Here is a 20,365-nt window from a genome sequence, read left to right as displayed (position 1 = left end):
GTGCTCTATATCGTACAGTCCTTTCTTCCACCTTGGTAGAGAAGATTTTCTGCCTATTAGTCCTTTGCATTGAGCGTACTGATACTTCGCTATGCCTATTTTTAGACACGGGGAACTTCCTGCCACCAAAAGAACGAAATTAAAAACCGCTTGTGTTCCCCTTTTCTTTGCCGGCAGCTTAGCTTCCATAGATCTATCCCATTCTCTTTCCATTTCTCTAGTTCACCTCCTGCTATTTCTATAACCATCCCTGCTACTAACCAGACGGATGACTGGTACAGTATCAGTGAGAAGCTTAAAAGCAGGGCCGGCTCCAGGCACGATCCTTGTGTGCGGCCGCACAGGGGCGCCGAGGTCCGGCTGGAGAAGCTCCCCACCCACCTGCTACCGTAAATATTTTTTTATGCACGGGGGGAGGGCGCAGTGAGGGAAGGGGCGGAGGGAGAGTTTAGAACAGCGCTAAAGACGTTCAGTGACACAAACCAACGTCTAAAAATACGAGCAGGGCGATATATAATTTTAGTTTTAAGAAACGGGAGCTGCTGTATGGGATACTGCAGAGTGAGGGGGGCTGTATAAAAATGGAGCAATGTATCCTGGATAACTGTACCTCATACTGAATCACTGGTCATAGCCATCAAAAACAATATACAACCATATTGTTAAGTTGGCCATACACCAGACCAACTTTCCTTCAACCATCCAACTTTCCTCCAACCATCCAACACAGATTTAACTAGGTTAAATCTGTGATTTAAACAACTTTTCTGAACAGCTTTCCGATGTTTAGGAGCAAATGGCCGATTGTCACTTGCTCCCATGCATTACCGAATTTTTATTCCAACTAACCATCTAATTGGATGAAAGTCTGCTGTATGGTTTAAGTCGCATAGGAGCATTGGGCGCTGAAGCTTATTAGTATGTTAGCAAGACTGGAATAGATGGGATCCCAAAGGGTCTGCTACTTGCAGTAGGTGGTGGTTCAGGCTTAAAAATATAATTAATTATTCTACCATAAAAGAGATAAGGACTACCCATCAGATTTCCTCCGATACCCAGACCAGAGGTTCCCAAACGTGGTCCTCAAGGGACCCCAACAGTTCAGATTTTTAGTAGGCTTTCCGTACCATCCCTTTAAACCGGGATGGTCATGAATTACACAGGTTCTGTGGCTGGCTGACTTCAAGCCTGGATTTCACCTGGTTTTAATGAGCCACAGAACCGATGTAATCCATAAGTGAGATGGTAAGCCTAGGTTTTAGAGATATCCATGGTTGAGCACAGGTGGTTAAATCAAATTTACTGAGGTACTCATTAAGTCACCTGTAGTCAATCATGGATATCCGTAAAACCTGGACTGTTAGGGTGCCTTGAGGACCAAGTTTGGGAACATGGTACTTATCGCCCACCTGATGTCTGTATCACATACTAGGGATGGCCATTGGTGGGTTAACCATCGATGGTACCAACAATGGTTAACCTTGATGGTGTGCAACCATAGGCAGGAAACCATTGATGGTTTCGCCCACCGATGGTCAGTCCTGCTTTACTATGGTGGCCATACATGGTGCGATTCACAGTTGGTAAGATGTGTTGTACGATTGCCCTTGAAATTCTTCATACGATATGGTCAAATGGCGTATGATTGATCGTTACGATCGTAGGATAAGATGCATAGAAGTGTATCACATTGTACTCAAAAGATCGTAGATCTCTGCAAAAACCATCTTATCTGCGATCCAACTAGAGGACGGCGGGGACGCGCATCAGGGTCGCAGAACACACAAAAAACACCTATTTTCATAAGATTGGTCTGTACAAACCGTCGAAACTGTCCATATCGGGTAAAAAAAATCGTACCGTGTATGGGCACCATTAGTCACCAGAACAATCAGATTTGGGGGCTTCGAGGTTCATGCCATGGGTGGAGCTATGCTCTGTGTCCCAGGGCGGAAAAATAATAATAATAAAAAAAAAAAATTAAGTGTGGGTCTCTGTGCCATCAATGGCAGAGTACCACTGTATCTTATAACTGATTGCCACAAGTGTTGAGAAGCACTGTATCTCCACCTACCGATGGCAAAACCACCAGATATTAGTAGTTAACCATCGATGGTTGGTAATCATCAATGGCCATTCCTATCACATACCCAGCTAATTATGTATTCTGTACAGCATTGCTATGTTATAACACACTATATTACATATCAGGTCCATTATGCATTCTAAAATCACTTGTACAATGACCATTATATTATAGATTCTATATCACATCCACAATACAGTATATATCATATATTGCATTTCCAGCTCATGATACATTACTGTACATATCACATCTTGAGTCCACCATAAATTGTATGATATATATCCCTCTAAAAGGTCATCCACAAAACAAGTCATATTTTGTGGATTTCTTTAATCATGCACAGGTTTAGGTAATCAATAAATAATCTATATTCCTGTATTAGTAATTATCCCAGCTGCTTCTACAAAGATAAATCCTAAAAACCATGACCTGTTGGGGATACTTGAGGTTGAGAACCACTGCCTTATACCATCCTTGCTATATTATAGATTCAGTACAATATGCCTGACCCAATATCGGCCACCTCTAATACAGCATCCATTCTGGTAACATCTCCAGTCCTGTATGTACACTATATAGTCATGTCTTGTGCATTAGGTCTTCCATCTCTTGCCTGTGGGGGTTGTGTATTAGGTTCAGAGATTACATAATTAGCAAGATTTCAGCAAGCTCACCGCTAAATTTAAAGAGACAATCAGTAATAAGGATGGATATGCTTTATAATTGATTGCTGCTTTAAAATAAGGAGCGAACTAGCTGAAATCTCACACCGGTTTCGGAAACAATATAAACCCCTATATCTATAGATCATCTGTCTGCTATTGTGCTGCATATAAATCCAGCCCCCAGTCTTATTATATCCACTGTACATTATATATTCCATCTCAGAATATATATTACAACCCCAGTCCACGTGGCATAGGGTATGGCGCAGAGCCTATACACATCACCCCCCCCCCCAGTACGGATGGCGCAGAGCCTATACACATCACCCCCCCCCCAGTACGGATGGCGCAGAGCCTATACACATCACCCCCCCCCCAGTACGGATGGCGCAGAGCCTATACACATCACCCCCCCCCCAGTACGGATGGCGCAGAGCCTATACACATCACCCCCCCCCCAGTACGGATGGCGCAGAGCCTATACACATCACCCCCCCCCCCCAGTACGGATGGCGCAGAGCCTATACACATCACCCCCCCCCCCCAGTACGGATGGCGCAGAGCCTATACACATCACCCCCCCCCCCAATACGGATAGCGCAGAGCCTATACACATCACCCCCCAGTACGGATGGCGCAGAGCCTATGGATCACCCCCAGTACAGCTGGTACAGGGCCCATGGATCACCCCAGTATAGAGGGTACAGGACCCATGGATCACCCCCCAGTATAGAGGGTACAGGGCCCATGGATCACCCCCCAGTATGGCGGGTACAGGGCCCATGGATCACCCCCCAGTACAGCTGGTACAGGGCCCATGGATCACCCCCCAGTATAGCGGGTACAGGGCCCATGGATCACCCCAGTATAGAGGGTACAGGGCCCATGGATCACCCCCCAGTATAGCGGGTACAGGGCCCATGGATCACCCCAGTATAGAGGGTACAGGGCCCATGGATCACCCCCCAGTATAGCGGGTACAGGGCCCATGGATCACCCCCCAGTGTAGCGGGTACAGGGCCCATGGATCACCCCCCAGTATAGCGGGTACAGGGCCCATGGATCACCCCCCAGTATAGCGGGTACAGGGCCCATGGATCACCCCCCAGTGTAGCGGGTACAGGGCCCATGGATCACCCCCCAGTATAGCGGGTACAGGGCCCATGGATCACCCCAGTATAGAGGGTACAGGGCCCATGGATCACCCCCCAGTATAGCGGGTACAGGGCCCATGGATCACCCCCCAGTGTAGCGGGTACAGGGCCCATGGATCACCCCCTGTTCCATCACCTGGTATATATCTACCCCCAAGCCTATTGTTTCGGTGTATATCGCTCACACAGCCCCCGGGGCCCCGTGCGTCCTGCGGCCGCCGCCTGTACCTGCGAGCGGGTGTCACACAATGAGATGTCACTGTCCCTCGCCGGCCGGTCCTCCATGTCTCCCGCGTCGCGCAATATGACGTAAGACCACTGTCTCATCCCTGTGACGTCAGTAAAGTTTGGGGCTACTCGAAAACGTCACTATGGTGCGACCGCCCCCCTCCCTCAGCAGCCAGCACCACAAAGGGGGAGGGGGGAGTGTGTATAAGCTGCTGGTGTTTTATTCATCACAGTCAGTGTGAGGAGGGGGCTATGGGCACCATCCCACCCTTACTGTATATAGGGGTCTTTATAATGTCATAAACAAGCAGCATGTACCCCCCACCTCTCACTGACATGCACCCCAGACATATAACCGCAGTTATCCCCCTCCCCTAATAACACCCTATGCAAGGCTACTCACCTGCCTCAGTTATCCCCCACTCCCCTAATAACACCCCACCAAGGCCACTCACACCTGCCTCAGTTATCCCCCTCCCCGTAATAACACCTCACCAAGGCCACATACACCTGCCTCAGTTATCCCCCTCCCCCTAATAACACCTTACCAAGGCCACTCACACCTGCCTCAGTTATCCCCCTCCCCGTAATAACACCTCACCAAGACCACTCACACCTGCCTCAGTTATCCCCCTTCCCCTATTAACACCCACCAAGGCCACTCACACCTGCCTCAGTTATCCCCCTCCCCCTAATAACACCTCACCAAGGCCACTCACACCTGCCTCAGTTATCCCCCTCCCCGTAATAACACCTCACCAAGGCCACATACACCTGCCTCAGTTATCCCCCTCCCCCTAATAACACCTTACCAAGGCCACTCACACCTGCCTCAGTTATCCCCCTCCCCGTAATAACACCTCACCAAGACCACTCACACCTGCCTCAGTTATCCCCCTTCCCCTATTAACACCCACCAAGGCCACTCACACCTGCCTCAGTTATCCCCCTCCCCCTAATAACACCTCACCAAGGCCACTCACACCTGCCTCAGTTATCCCCCTCCCCGTAATAACACCTCACCAAGACCACTCACACCTGCCTCAGTTATCCCCCTCCCCGTAATAACACCTCACCAAGGCCACATACACCTGCCTCAGTTATCCCCCTCCCCCTAATAACACCTTACCAAGGCCACTCACACCTGCCTCAGTTATCCCCCTCCCCGTAATAACACCTCACCAAGACCACTCACACCTGCCTCAGTTATCCCCCTTCCCCTATTAACACCCACCAAGGCCACTCACACCTGCCTCAGTTATCCCCCTCCCCCTAATAACACCTCACCAAGGCCACTCACACCTGCCTCAGTTATCCCCCTCCCCGTAATAACACCTCACCAAGACCACTCACACCTGCCTCAGTTATCCCCCTTCCCCTATTAACACCCACCAAGGCCACTCACACCTGCCTCAGTTATCCCCCTCCCCCTAATAACACCTTACCAAGGCCACTCACACCTGCCTCAGTTATCCCCCTCCCCCTAATAACACCCCACCAAGGCCACTCACACCTGCCTCAGTTATCCCTCTCCCCTAATAACACCCCACCAAGACCACTCACACCTGCCTCAGTTATCCCCCTTCCCCTAATAACACCCCACAAAGGCCACTCACACCTGCCTCAGTTATTCCCCCCCTCCCCTAATAACACCCCACAAAGGCCACTCACACCTGCCTCAGTTATCCCCCTCCCCGTAATAACACCTCACCAAGGCCACTCACACCTGCCTCAGTTATCCCTCTCCCCTAATAACACCCCACCAAGACCACTCACATCTGCCTCAGTTATCCCCCTTCCCCTAATAACAACTCACCAAGACCGCTCACACCTGCCTCAGTTATTCCCCCCCTCCCCTAATAACACCCCACAAAGGCCACTCACACCTGCCTCAGTTATTCCCCCCCTCCCCTAATAACACCCCACAAATGCCACTCACACCTGCCTCAGTTATTCCCCCCCTCCCCTAATAACACCCCACAAAGGCCACTCACACCTGCCTCAGTTATCCCCCTCCCCCTAATACCTCACCAAGGCCACTCACACCTGCCTCAGTTATCCCTCTCCCCTAATAACACCCCACCAAGGCCACTCACACCTGCCTCAGTTATCCCCCTTCCCCTAATAACACCTCACCAAGACCGCTCACACCTGCCTCTGTAATTCCCCTTCCCCTAATAACACCTCACCAAGACCGCTCACACCTGCCTCAGTAATCCCCCTTCCCCTAATAACACCTCACCAAGACCACTCACACCTGCCTCAGTTATCCCCCTTCCCCTAATAACACCTCACCAAGACCACTCACACCTGCCTTAGTTATCCCCCTTCCCCTAATAACACCTCACCAAGACCGCTCACACCTGCCTCAGTAATCCCCCTTCCCCTAATAATACCCCACCAAGGCCGCACACACCTGCCTGTTATTCCCCTTCCCCTAATAATAGCCCACCAAGGCCGCACACACCTGCCTGTTATTCCCCCCCTCCCCTAATAACACCCCACAAAGGCCACTTACACCTGCCTCAGTTATTCCCCCCCTCCCCTAATAACACCCCACAATGGCCACTCATACCTGCCTCAGTTATCCCCCTTCCCCTAATAACACCCCACAAAGGCCACTCACACCTGCCTCAGTTATCCCTCTCCCCTAATACCCCACAAAGGCCACTCACACCCTCCTCAGTTATCCCCATTCCTCTAATAACACCCCACAAAGGCCACTCACACCTGCCTCAGTTATCCCCTTCCCCTAATAACACCCCACCAAGGCCACTCACACCTGCCTCAGTTATTCCCTCTCCCCCAGTAACACCTCACCAAGGCCACTCACACCTGCCTCAGTTATCCCCCTTCCTCTCCCTCAGTAACACCCCTGCAATGCTGCTCACACCTCCCGCAGTAACACCCCTGCAATGCTGCTCACACCTCCCTCAGTTACCCCCTTCATCTCCCCCAGTAACACCCCTGCAATGCTGCTCACACCTCCCGCAGTTATCCCCCTTCATCTCCCCCAGTAACACCCCTGCAATGCTGCTCACACCTCCCGCAGGTATCCCCCTTCCTCTGCCCCAGTAACACCCCTGCAATGCTGCTCACACCTGCTGCAGTTATACACTTTCCTCTCCCTCAGTAACACCGCTCCAATGCTCACACCTACAGCAGTTATACCCTTTCCTCTCCCCCAGTAACACCCCTGCAATGCTGCTAACACCTGCTGCAGTTATACTTTCCTCTCCCCCAGTAACACCCCTGCAATGCTGCTCACACCTCCCGCAGTTATCCCCCTTCCTCTGCCCCAGTAACACCCCTGCAATGCTGCTCACACCTCCCGCAGTTATACTTTCCTCTCCCCCAGTAACACCCCTGCAGTGCTGCTCACACCTCCCGCAGTTATACACTTTCCTCTCCCCCAGTAACACCCCTGCAATGCTGCTCACACCTGCTGTAGTTATACACTTTCCTCTCCCCCAGTAACACCCCTGCAATGCTGCTCACACCTGCTGCAGTTATACACTTTCCTCTCCCTCAGTAACACCCCTGCAATGCTGCTCACACCTGCTGCAGTTATACACTTTCCTCTCCCCCAGTAACACCTCTGCAATGCTGCTCACACCTGCTGCAGTTATACACTTTCCTCTCCCTCAGTAACACCCCTGCAATGCTGCTCACACCTGCAGCAGTTATACACTTTCCTCTCCCCCAGTAACACCCCTGCAATGCTGCTCACACCTGCTGCAGTTATACACTTTCCTCTCCCCCAGTAACACCCCTGCAATGTTGCTCACACTTCCCGCAGTTATCCCCTTCCTCTGCCCCAGTAACACCCCTGCAATGCTGCTCACACCTCCCGCAGTTATACACTTTCCTCTCCCCCAGTAACACCCCTGCAAGGCTGCTCACACCTGCAGTTATCCCCCTTCCTCTCCCCCAGTAACACCCCTGCAATGCTGCTCACACCTCCAGCAGTTATACTTTCCTCTCCCCCAGTAACACCCCTGCAATGCTGCTCACACCTCCCGTAGTTATACACTTTCCTCTCCCTCAGTAACACCCCTGCAATGTTGCTCACACCTGCTGCAGGTATACACTTTCCTCTCCCCCAGTAACACCTCTGCAATGCTGCTCACACCTGCTGCAGTTATACACTTTCCTCTCCCCCAGTAACACCTCTGCAATGCCGCTCACACCTGCTGCAGTTATACACTTTCCTCTCCCCCAGTAACACCCCTGCAATGCCGCTCACACCTGCTGCAGTTATACACTGTCCTCTCCCCCAGTAACACCTCTGCAATGCTGCTCACACCTGCTGCAGTTATACACTTTCCTCTCCCCCAGTAACACCCTTGCAATGCTGCTCACACCTGCTGCAGTTATACTTTCCTCTCCCTCAGTAACACCCTTGCAATGCTGCTCACACCTGCTGCAGTTATCCCCTTCCTCTCCCTCAGTAACACCCCTGCAATGCTGCTCACACCTGCAGCAGTTATACTTTCCTCTCCTTCAGTAACACCCCTGCAATGCTGCTCACACCTGTTGCAGTTATACTTTCCTCTCCCTCAGTAACACCCTTGCAATGCTGTTCATACCTGCAGTTATACCCCTTCCTCTCTCTCAGTAACACCCTTGCAAGGCTGCTCACACCTGCTGCAGTTATACATTCCTCTCCCTCAGTAACACCCCTGCAATGCCGCTCACACCTCCCGCAGTTATACACTTTCCTCTCCCTCAGTAACACCCCTGCAATGCTGCTCACACCTGCTGCAGTTATACACTTTCCTCTCCCCCAGTAACACCCTTGCAATGCTGCTCACACCTGCTGCAGTTATCCCCCTTCCTCTCCTCCTGTAACACCCTTACAATGCTGCTCACACCTGCTGCAGTTATACACTTTCCTCTCCCTCAGTAACACCCCAGCAATGCTGCTCACACCTGCTGCAGTTATCCCCTTCCTCTCCCTCAGTAATACCCCTGCAATGCTGCTCACACCTGCTGCAGTTATACACTTTCCTCTCCCTCAGTAACACCCTTGCAATGCTGCTCACACCTGCTGCAGTTATCCCCTTCCTCTCCCTCAGTAACACCCCTGCAATGCTGCTCACACCTGCAGCAGTTATACTTTCCTCTCCTTCAGTAACACCCCTGCAATGCTGCTCACACCTGCTGCAGTTATACACTTTCCTCTCCCTCAGTAACACCCCTGCAATGCTGCTCACACCTGCTGCAGTTATACTTTCCTCTCCCTCAGTAACACCCTTGCAATGCTGTTCATACCTGCAGTTATCCCCCTTCCTCTCCCTCAGTAACACCCCTGCAATGCTGCTCACACCTGCTGCAGTTATACTTTTCTCTCCCTCAGTAACACCCTTACAATGCTGCTCACACCTGCTGCAGTTATACTTTCCTCTCCCTCAGTAACACCCCTGCAATGCTGCTCACACCTGCTGCAGTTACACACTTTCCTCTCCCCCAGTAACACCCCTGCAATGCTGCTCACACCTGCTGCAGTTATACACTTTCCTCTCCCTCAGTAACACCCCTGCAATGCTGCTCACACCTCCCGCAGTTATACACTTTTCTCTCCCTCAGTAACACCCCTGCAATGCTGCTCACACCTGCCACAGTGTCGAAGGGGCACTTTTCACAATTGTCCTGTAATTGGGTATAAAGTCCTTATATGTTGGACAAACGGTCAGACCCCTCATATGGGGCCAGTCCCACCTATCTTGGGGCATTCAATTCCCAACAGCGTCATCCTGTCAGCAGTGAAAATCCTGATCATCCCAAGGTATTTTCTACCCTATTCTACCCCTAACCCTCCCTTAGGGGTGCCTAACCCTAACCCCCCCCCCTTCCCCGCCGCATAAACCTAAGTCCCCCGGGGAATGCCTAACCCTCCCTTCCCCTAGTCTAACCCTAAACTGCCAGGGTGGTGCCTAACCCTAAACCCCCTCCCCCAGCGGTTGTCTGCGCCCGGCTTACCTTCGATCGGTAAACCAGGTGTCTGGCTCCCGGTGTAGGTAAAATGATAGGCGTCGGGAATTTGAGGCTTGTCATTTAACCCTTTTCCGGGTTAGACAGTCGGGAAGCCGACGGTTGGGATTCCGTCCATCGGCTTCCCGACTGCTTCCCTTAGAAACCACTAGCAAAATCCCTGTATTGTATAGAGGCCACTAGAAAGCTCCCTGTATTGTATAGAGACCACTAGAAAGTTCCCTGTATTGTGTAGAGGCCACTAGAATGCTCCCTTGTTGTATAAATACCACTAGAATTCTCCCTGTATTGTTTAGCGAATCAATCACTAGAATTCTCCCTGTATTGTATAGTGTTTGCTCTATGTATTGTGAATTGTGTATCTGTCACTAGAATGAAGTCTGTACTGTGCCCCTTGTTGAGAGATCCACAGAATGCCCTATGTATTGTATAGTGGCCACTAGAATGCTGTCTGCATTGAATAGAAGTCACTAGAATGCTCCTTGTACTGTATAGAGGACACTGTGTGTCAAATATGAATAATTAATGCTACATCTATCATATTAGTCACTAGAATGCTCTCTCTCTCTCTCTATATATATATATATTGTCATACTTGCCGACATTCAGCTCCCTCCTTCCGGGAGGGGGCTGAATGTCAGCTTACAGCGGGGGCGTGGCCGCACTATAACGCCGTTGCGGGGGCGTGGCCAGTGCAGGCCGGGGGTGTGGCCGCGAGATCGCGCCCCGCTGCGGGGGTTTCCCTAGTAACTCTGCAGGGGGGTAGGGAGGGATGGCGGCTTGCGGGAGGCTTGCCTGCCTTCCCAGGGGGTCGGGAGCGGCACCCGAAAATCGGGAGGCTCCCGGCCAAATCGGGAGGGTAGGTAAGCCTGTATATTGTATAGAGGATTCCAAAATGCTCCATGTATTGCTTGGAGATCACTAGAAGTACATAGGACCCTAGAATACTGTGTGTTGTATAGAGGTCATTAGAATGCCGTTTGTACTGTATTGATAGTTGGTACTTTATCTCTCTCCAAGCTTTGATACATTTCCTTGTATACATGTTGAGGGTGCAATAGTTAGAGCTACATTACTTCTAGTTACAGTCACATTTTTTTTATCATCAGGTGGAACCTTTATGCCAGTAACATCAAAGAGGAACCATGGTTCATTTCAGTTGTTTCCTCGGACCGAGGACAATGTGTGTGCACCGATACATTTTTGGGTGGTGAGAAACTTTGGGCCTGATTCAGAGCCGGACGCTATTTGCGCTCGCTCGTTCAGAAAAAGGTACCGGATATTTAAATAGAGCGCTCGCTCTTTGCGGTCTGTTGACGCCTCTATGTCTGACCGAGCGAACGAAACATGCGCTCACAATTTTTTTAAAAACGCCCCCTGGCCGCTCGCATCCTACGTCATCTCTGCTATTTATTAGATTAATCGAGTACATCAAAAGGCATCTGAACTGCTCGCAGTGCTTGTGGTAGCATTTTCCTACCGCAATCATGCGAGCAGTTCAGGCTAAAAGACAACCAAGTGACGTGGTCGATGACGCTGCTTTGTTAATTATGCACACCCTTAAAACGCCCGTTTTGACCGTTTGGCACGCCTGCGTTCGGATCTCCACTCCCCGTTTTCAAGCACCTTCCCCTGTTACCACCCACAAACGCCTCATCCTGTCACTCAAATTAGCAGGCATTCGCTATTTTGCGAGCACACAATTTCCGGCCGCAATGACTGGTTCGCGCATGCGTATTACAACCCATACGCATGCGCAGTTGTGCGAACGAGCGGCCGCTTACGAGCGGCTCTGAATCAGGCCCTTTGTGCGGCTGACACAGGTAACAGGAAAGTATATGCTGGAAGATAGGACTAATGCTGGGCATACACTGCCAGATAAAATGTCTGTCACACCGACAGACATTTTATCTGGCTGCCTGCCAGCCGCAGATGTCGCCGGCATACACTGTGAGAGAAATCTCACAGTGTATAGCCCGACATCCGCGCTCCGCCCCCGGGGGAGGAGACATTTCCCTGTTCCTTCCGTAGGAAGTCACACAGGAAATGTCTGTCTGTCGGCCGCGCTGGGCATACACTGCCTGATGCGGCCGACAGTTTCCCGGGTAAATATCGCCTCGGACGGGCATGCTGGACAATCCAGCATGCCCGACCGAGCAATATTTAACCCTCGGTCACCTGCATACACGCTGCAATTATCGCGGTGATCCGCCGATATCGGGCGGATCGTCCCGATAATTGCAGAGTGTATGGCCAGCATAAGTGATGCAAACTAAAAAACATGACTTCATTCAGCTCCTACCTAAACACTGATCTGTACGATACATTACTATCTACAACCCTGCAATTCTGTCACTTAGATACATGAAGCTGTAGATTTCCTGGGAGAACTATTCAGGACTACAATTTATAATTACTAACGTTATCATTTATAATACCGGTAAACATATACATCAATGCCGCTGCTTTAACTATTACACTAATTACAAGGGTATGCAGTCGGGATGCCGACGGTCTAAATGCCGACCATCGGCATTCCGACTGTCTAATCCCGGCAAGGGTCTAACGGCAGGCGTTGAAATCCCGACGCCTGTCATTTTACATACGCCGGGAGCCCGACAGCGGACGGTCAGGTTAGGGGCTCTCGGGGGGGGGGGGGGGGGGGGGACGACTCAGGGTAAGGCCCCCCCCGGGAGGGTTAGGCTAGGGGAAGGGGGGGTTAGGGTTAGGCAACCTCCCAGGAGACTTAGGTTTAGGCTGCAGGGAGGGGGGTTAGGTTTAGGCACTTACAAGGACTTGCACATCTGTAATAGCCCAGCGACTTGTTTATGTGCATTGCTCGCCCATACTCGGATGGAGTAACTGCAGCTGCCATAGCTCTGATGCAAGCGGTAGTTCAGCGTGTACGGACGCAAGACTTCGGAAGCGCACATCTCCACCAAGGAATGACTTTGTAGCAGCATTAGTACAAAGACGCAACTGCGGCAAAGCACGCGGCCTGAGAGTTCTCCCATGCAGCCTAAGGCTCGTGCATCTAAGTGACTGGCCTGAAGGCTCAGATTATAATAAACGTATTCGTTTTACCAATTTGAGTTTTGTATCCCATTGTGGCAGTGGTTTGTCCAGTGACTAAGTGGGGGGGGGGGGGTGGGGGGGGATTAGGAGTTTTGCCATCAAAATGTTGCCCATAGCAACCAATAAGATTCTAGTTATTACCTTCTAGAAGGTGCTAGGTAAATAAGTAGAATCTGATTGGTTGCTATGGGCAACAACTCCACTTCTAAAAAACAAACAAACTGCACTTTAGTAAATATAGCCCCAGTAGCGTAGTGAAAATACACTGCAGCTTTGAGGGGGTGGATTAAAAAATATATGTAGAAAAGTTGTTTACTAAAAGAACTTTGGTTCTATCCAACCACTACATGGGGTATATACCACAAAACTCCATGGCTTGGGGTACCCTCACCACTGCCAGCATCCCCAACTACTCCAGGGATCACAGGCTGCAGAATTTGTCAGTTGATGCCAACCTCCATCTGTGGTGCCTTTTTGTACTTACAGAGCAGATGTCAGTTAGGCGGCGCGGTTGCGGCCATCTTGTGAGAGGAACCATGGTTCAAGAAAAATCCAGCCCCAGTGCCATCGATGAAGCAGATTACATTTTATTAAATGATAGCCTACAGATAAAGAAGGCAGGGGGACCAATATATATGGGAATGGCATCTTCTCAGGAACCAGTGACATCATCGATGTCCTACAGACGGGAAGTTCATCATTCACCCAGTCTACACAATTTCCATTACTATCCTTCAGTACAGGGGTGGGGAACCTTTTTCCCGCCTAGGGCCATTTTGATATGTGCAAAATTATTTGCATGCCACGCCCCCTCCATGTGATGTCACACAGGGGTGGGGCCACAATCGCCAGTGATATTAGCAATGCCCGAAGCATCCTGAGGATGCTTCGGGGAGCTGTAAGGGTAGCGGTGTGACCGTCTGAAGTGTCCTAAGGAAGCTTTAGGTGGCACTGCTGCATAGATTCTGGCTGCAGGGTGACATTCTAGGCACCCTGCTGGCCAGATGAGGCTAGCGTAAAAAAGCTCCGAGGGCCAGACCAAATGATTCTGGGGGCCTTATACAGCCCCCGGGCCTGAGGTTCCCCGTCCCTGCTTCAATATATTCCAATATGCTGCTTGAAGACGATGGAAGAAGCTGCTCGATGTGTAATGAGAAAATAAGCCGTATGACAGAGAGGTATTCATGGCCTAGATATGCTTTGGTTATCCTTCAGAGAATAAAATTCAATATATAAATGTACATATTTTTTCCAGAGTTTATTGGTAAACTGTCTCGCCCCATAAACAAATTAAAGCCCCCCCCCACCCCCAATAAAATTTGAGTTTGTACATATTGCACAGTGTTATCCAGTCACGATTTAGTGTTAGTAACAATAATAACGAATCACAAGAGATATTACAAAGTCGGTCGCTTCTTTGAAGATCGTCCCAACCAACAGGAGGTTGCAAGTCCAGCTTGGCCTCCCGTCCTCCGGCGACCACTTCAATTGCCCCCCCAGTCTCTCCAGTGTCCCTACTTACAAACATTCAGTGTGAATACAGGATATCAAAATATACAGTGCTTTATAGAGAGGCTCCGCAAACCACTGCAGAGCGGTTTTCGTTCCGTTGAGTCCACTGGTTTGGCGAAGGGCTCTGGTACGATTCCACCAGCAGAGAGTGAAACACATGTAAGGTTAGATGCCAGGACTCGCCCGTCAGACAGTGGGTACAGAGACCGAGGGGGATGCAGAGATTCAGCTAGGCAGCATCATTCATTGTACATAGTAAATAGCGTTTTTCTCACTTTACTCCCCCCTAAACACATCAGGAGACACACGCCAGTGTAAGAACTAATAGGACCCAAAACTCATCTGAACATACAAACAGTATTTATACAACGAGCCCCCACCAGGGAGGTTACTTGGCATTTGTGAGATAGAGGGAACAAGAACGCCCTCCTTGCAGCAGTCCAGCCCTGTCCTACCCAGTATGGACAAAAAAATAAAAAACACAAGGGTGGGTACTTATTGCACTTAAAGAATGAAGAGGCAATAACAGCGGACAAAACCCATTGATCGGAGACAATTCCTGTCCTCCTTCCTAAACCCGCACAAGTCGTCTTATTGCTGAAGGACCCATCAGATGAGTGCGGATGCTCCGATTTCTGTTCCTGGTGGAAGATCTGTCTTCATTTCCCAAAGGGATGGGTCGTCATCCAGTGTCTCACACTAATGTCCCGGGCGGAGTACCCTCAGCGGACTGCTCACCCTGTGACCGGGTCGGCATGGCCGTCTGGCTATACAGGTCCTCGTCTAGGTATTCTGAGAAGTGTCTGGTGTGGCGGGCAGGTGACAGATGAGAAGTGTGAGGTGGGGGGGGGAGGTGGAGGCGAGTGAAGGGCGGATCAGGCAGTGTGATAAATACAGGAGAATATATATATAAGATGGGGGGAAAGTTTCGGCATCAGGGTGAAATTAGTAGCGTTTGGGGGAGGGGGGGAGAAGCGCAAATGAGAGAAAAGAGTAAAATAAAATGAAAAAGAAAAGCGAAGGAGTGATTACAGTGAAACAAGATAAATCGTAGTGTCGGTATTGGGGATGGAGGGAAGTGACCAGGAGGGGAAAAGAGCCAGGAATAGATAACAGCATGGGTGTAATATGGGGAACATGGTGTACAGTGGGTGGAACAGGAAGAACAAATAAAAAAGGGGGAAGCAGAAAGAAGTATTAGAGATGACGAAAGCAGCCTACACCCACATTGAGAATTTAAAGGGCCTACCCAACCCCCCCCCCAATAAAAAAAAATAAAAAAATGTTACCCATAATTTACCCTCTGAAAACGTCTATATAGCTCAAATATCATGATATCAGAAAAGGAGGATTGCAACATCTGATACCCCCACCTCTGGTACTCTCTTGTGATTGGCTGTACCACACGATAGGCCAGCCAATCACAATATCGTGCTGTATTTTTTTTTTTCTTTTCATTTTAAATAACAGTGTTCTGTCTGCAGTGGCAAAAAGTGTGAGTCATAATACTACTAAAGGCTGTAATTAAATAAGACTCTTAAGTCATTGTAGAGCCGGACGGACCTGCCAGGAGGGTAGAGGCAGCATGCACGAGAACAGGAGGAGGGGTTTTAGTAAAGCATTTCATACCTGCCATGCAGAGGGGCCCCAGTAAAACTGATTGAATGCGGAAGAGGGGATCCAGCCTGATAGTGTCCGTCATGGTACCCAGTGCGATAGTATCGCTGATATTGCACGTGGGAGGGAATAGGGCCCCTTTGCACTCCCCCAGGTGCAGCGGAGTTGCGCAAGTACCAGTCCCGGAGTCCTTCCAGTGCCAAAGCTTTGTGCACGTTCCTCTCCATTGTCTCAGGGGGAGGGGCCCGTGGCTGACTCCTGGACCGTGGACCTGGGTGGGAGCCCTGTGGAGCAGAGCGATGTTGGAAGCCATCCGAATGCCAAGGCTGCTGAAACTGGGTACCATCAGTCAACTGGGGGCCACATGACTTGTTGCGGGCAACAGTCCTGCGCTGCTGGGTTTCTGCGCGGCTCCGGAGGGCTGGACTTCCTGGATACCCATCGTAATAACCATCTCTTCGTGAGTAATGGCTACTGCCATCGGGCTCTGCCCACCAAGGAGCTTCAGGTTCCACCCACCAGTGGCCTTCAGGTTCTACCCACCCTCGTGTCTGCTGTTGTTGCTGTCGCTCCATATAATAGTCTAGTAATATTTCTTCATAAGGAAGCCGAGAGTTGCCAGTGGATGTCCGGTGATCTGGAGACCTTGCCCCCCTCTGTTGGTGGTGTGATGGTGCTGCTCCAGGCTGAGGCCGCTCACTCAGAGCCTCTGAACTTTTGAAGGACGGTTTTCCCTGCGTCTCTGAAGGAGGAGGTCTCTCGATGAGAGCTTCCGAACTATTACTGCGCCGGTTCCGGGCTGTCTGGACATTTGTGCGGTCACTGGGGAAGCCCACTTGAGAGTCTTGGCTTCCGGACCACTGTTTCTGAGATAACCCTGAACCTTCCGACCTGAAATGAAAGGAAAAGACATTGAAGATGCAGAGATCCAGAATCCATCCAATCCTCAGTCGTCACAGTTATCTGAGCATTGGGGGGGGGGGCCGTACCCACCTTAGAGCAGAGCTGCTGCAGGCATTGCGGCTCAGTATGGGAGTGGCGGGGACACTCCGACCTTCTAGGCTGGACAGACTCCGAGGAAAGGAGCGAGTAGGGCTGCGGGTAGGAAAGAAAAAACTATTAAAACAAATACATTCTTGCGGAAATGCAGATGAATAAATTATGGAGTATGTTTAACAAATGGAAGGCAGCAGAATTTCATGGCGGTGTGCAGTCCATACAGCTCCCAGCCAAACACCCCTGGCCACTCCACTGTGTTCCACCCATCACTCATCCAAACTGCCTCCAATCTAGTCCCTACAGCTCCTCATACAGAACTAGTGCAAACTGTCTGCAGCCATACAGCCCTGGCCATATAACTCCTGCCAAGATACTTCTAGTTCATTCAGTACCCGGCCACACAGCACCTGGCTCTATAACTCATACACAACCTGGCTCTATAACTCATCCAGTACCCGGCCACACAGCACCTGGCTCTATAACTCATCCAGTACCCCGCCACACAGCACCTGGCTCTATAACTCATACACAACCTGGCCCTATAACTCATCCAGTACCCGGCCACACAGCACCTGGCTCTATAACTCATACACAACCTGGCTCTATAACTCATCCAGTACCCGGCCACACAGCACCTGGCTCTGTAACTCATACACAACCTGGCTCTATAACTCATCCAGTACCCCGCCACACAGCACCTGGCTCTATAACTCATACAGCACCTGGCTCTATAACTCATCCAGTACCTGGCTATACATCACCTGGCTCTGTAACTCATTCAGTACCCAGCTATACAGCACCCGGCTCTGTAACTCATCCAGTACCCGGCCATACAGCACCTGGCTCTATTAAATATCCAGTACCCGGCCATACTGCACCTGGCTCTATAACTCATCCAGTACCCGGCTATACAGCACCTGGCTCTATAACTCATCCAGTACCCCGCCACACAGCACCTGGCTCTATAACTCATTCAGTACCCGACCATACAGCACCTGGCTCTATAACTCATTCAGTACCCGGCCACACAGCACCTGGCTCTATAACATTCAGTACCCGACCATACAGCACCTAGCTCTATAACTCATTCAGTACCCGGCCATACAGCATCTGGTCAACCAGTCCCCAGCTAAACAATTCCATAAAAACCTCACATACAGTAATACAGCTTTGGCCCAACTCCTGGCAGAACAGTTCTAGCTAACATATAGATAAATCCTCTGCACTCCCTAAACCTGAGCATCAATGTGCTGCCCCAGCCCGCTCACCGCACCTTGCCGCACTGGCCATGGAATTTCGCCGATTGCGAATCTCACAGTACATTTCCATGGGTGAAGCCTTCCATCCGACCCTCCTCTCCGGACTGCTGGAGATGGCACGGGAGTGCTCAGTGATCCGACCGGTGGCCGGTCTTATACCGGAAGCCAGGACGTCGTCTGCAGGAGAACAGCAGAGTTAGACGTGAAACCATAGCGGTGACTTATACCCTTCACTGTCCTTCTGTCTACCACCCAAACTGCCGATACACCTGTAGCCAGTAACGCGGACTTACCGTAACTAGCGCTCTCTGATAGTGAGCTACACTCCGACTGGTAAGCTTCATCTGCAAGGTAAGAAAACAAATGTGTCACAAAGCATCCACAATCCCCAGACCAGGTCCAACAATGGCGCACTCAATAATCACACAAGATGGCACAATCCCTAGACCAGGTCCAACAATGGCGCACTCAATAATCACACAAGATGGCACAATCCCCAGACCAGGTCCAACAATGGCGCACTCAATAATCACACAAGATGGCACAAACCCCAGACCAGGTCCAACAATGGCGCACTCAATAATCACACAAGATGGCACAAACCCCAGACCAGGTGCAACAATGGCGCACTCAATAGTCACACAAGATGGCACAAACCCCAGACCAGGTGCAACAATGGCGCACTCAATAGTCACACAAGATGGCACAATCCAGAGACCTGGTGCTGGAACACGCAGTCCCCAACCAAGTGACACACCAGGCTGCACAGTCCCCAGGTTAGGTGCCATAGTGATCATGAAATACACCGATGCTCTCGGGCCACATATTAGATGCCACACTAGCACGCCCCCCCCCCAAAAAAAAAAAAACTAGATGAGACCCTAGTGTACACACTCTGTGCCCACTTCCCTAGCAGGTGACACAACGGGCACAATTACTCACCCAGCAGACTGTGTGGAACTCTGTGCGTGGGTCTCAGCCCCAATTTCCTGCGCAGGTTGTTACTTTGTTCCTCTAACTCCTGAAGTCTGCGCAGAGCGTCCAGATAAACGAGCCTCCGCTTTCTGCGCTGCTCCACAGTCAGCTCCGCACTCTGCTCAGCAGCTACACTTAGCTTCCGGGCTGCCTCCGCCATCTGCAGCTGCAGAGCAAAGTCCCTCTCCAGGCGCTCCAACTGTACTTCCTGCAGGAGAAGAGACACGAAAGGCAGGTTATAAAGGGGGGAAAGTATACAACTCATCAACGAACACAACTTTACCGTCAGGGGAACGGTTGCATAGTGGTTAGCATTGATGTCCCTGGGCACTTAGATCAAGTCCAATTCCCGATCATGGCCTATCTGTGTGGAGCTTGTATGTTCTCCCCATGTTTGCCTGGGTGTCCTCACACAATACAAAACGTATCGTAGCGTGTATGTGAGCTTGTATGTTAGGGTATTTAGAGTGTAAAGCTCCAATGGGGCAGGGACCAATATGAATGACAATTATTCTCTTTACAGCAGGGTTGCCGACATTCTGGCTGCGACTTCCGAGAGGGAGCAGCCAGAACGGGATATGGGGGCGTGGCTGGACAGTTTACACTTGATTTCTGGAGGCGTGGCCACTTGATCACATCATTTTGGCCCAGCCCCCACCACACAATGGCAAGATTACCAGCACTGTGAAGCAAGGGGCGGGGCCAAAAATTACATGATTCAGCGTAAATAGTGTCATATCCCCCCCACCCGCTGCGGAGATTTCTATTATAACCACAGGGGGGGGGGAGGCGGATGGG

The 20,365-nt window shown here is 50.6% G+C and overlaps 2 protein-coding genes across 4 annotated transcripts in view; both read right to left on the bottom strand.

Annotated features, from left to right (window-relative positions):
• UBA1 (ubiquitin like modifier activating enzyme 1) overlaps positions 1-4,250 on the bottom strand; it is a 31,938-nt gene extending 27,688 nt beyond the window's left edge. The window contains exon 1 of the mRNA XM_088470311.1: positions 4,137-4,250. Within this exon, the coding sequence (XP_088326437.1) occupies positions 4,137-4,235 (99 nt within the window). The 5' untranslated portion in view covers positions 4,236-4,250. The remainder of the gene's footprint in view (positions 1-4,136) is intronic.
• Positions 4,251-13,833: 9,583 nt separating this feature from the next.
• The window catches only part of CCDC120 (coiled-coil domain containing 120), a 35,907-nt gene continuing 29,375 nt past the window's right edge, over positions 13,834-20,365 (bottom strand). For all 3 annotated transcript variants that reach the window (XM_088470294.1, XM_088470295.1, XM_088470296.1), the window contains exons 6-11: positions 19,535-19,775; positions 18,886-18,936; positions 18,607-18,769; positions 17,328-17,429; positions 16,347-17,225; positions 13,834-15,520 (exon numbers count right to left, since the gene is read on the bottom strand). In XM_088470294.1, coding sequence (XP_088326420.1) covers positions 15,412-15,520; positions 16,347-17,225; positions 17,328-17,429; positions 18,607-18,769; positions 18,886-18,936; positions 19,535-19,775 — 1,545 coding nt within the window. In that variant the 3' untranslated portion in view covers positions 13,834-15,411. The remainder of the gene's footprint in view (positions 15,521-16,346; positions 17,226-17,327; positions 17,430-18,606; positions 18,770-18,885; positions 18,937-19,534; positions 19,776-20,365) is intronic.

Source organism: Taudactylus pleione, unplaced genomic scaffold (genome assembly GCF_031769625.1).
Source record: "Taudactylus pleione unplaced genomic scaffold, aTauple2 ptg000013l, whole genome shotgun sequence".
NCBI lineage: Eukaryota > Metazoa > Chordata > Amphibia > Anura > Myobatrachidae > Taudactylus > Taudactylus pleione.
Note: the sequence above shows the minus strand (reverse complement) of the source record. Positions and strands in the feature narration are given on the sequence as shown.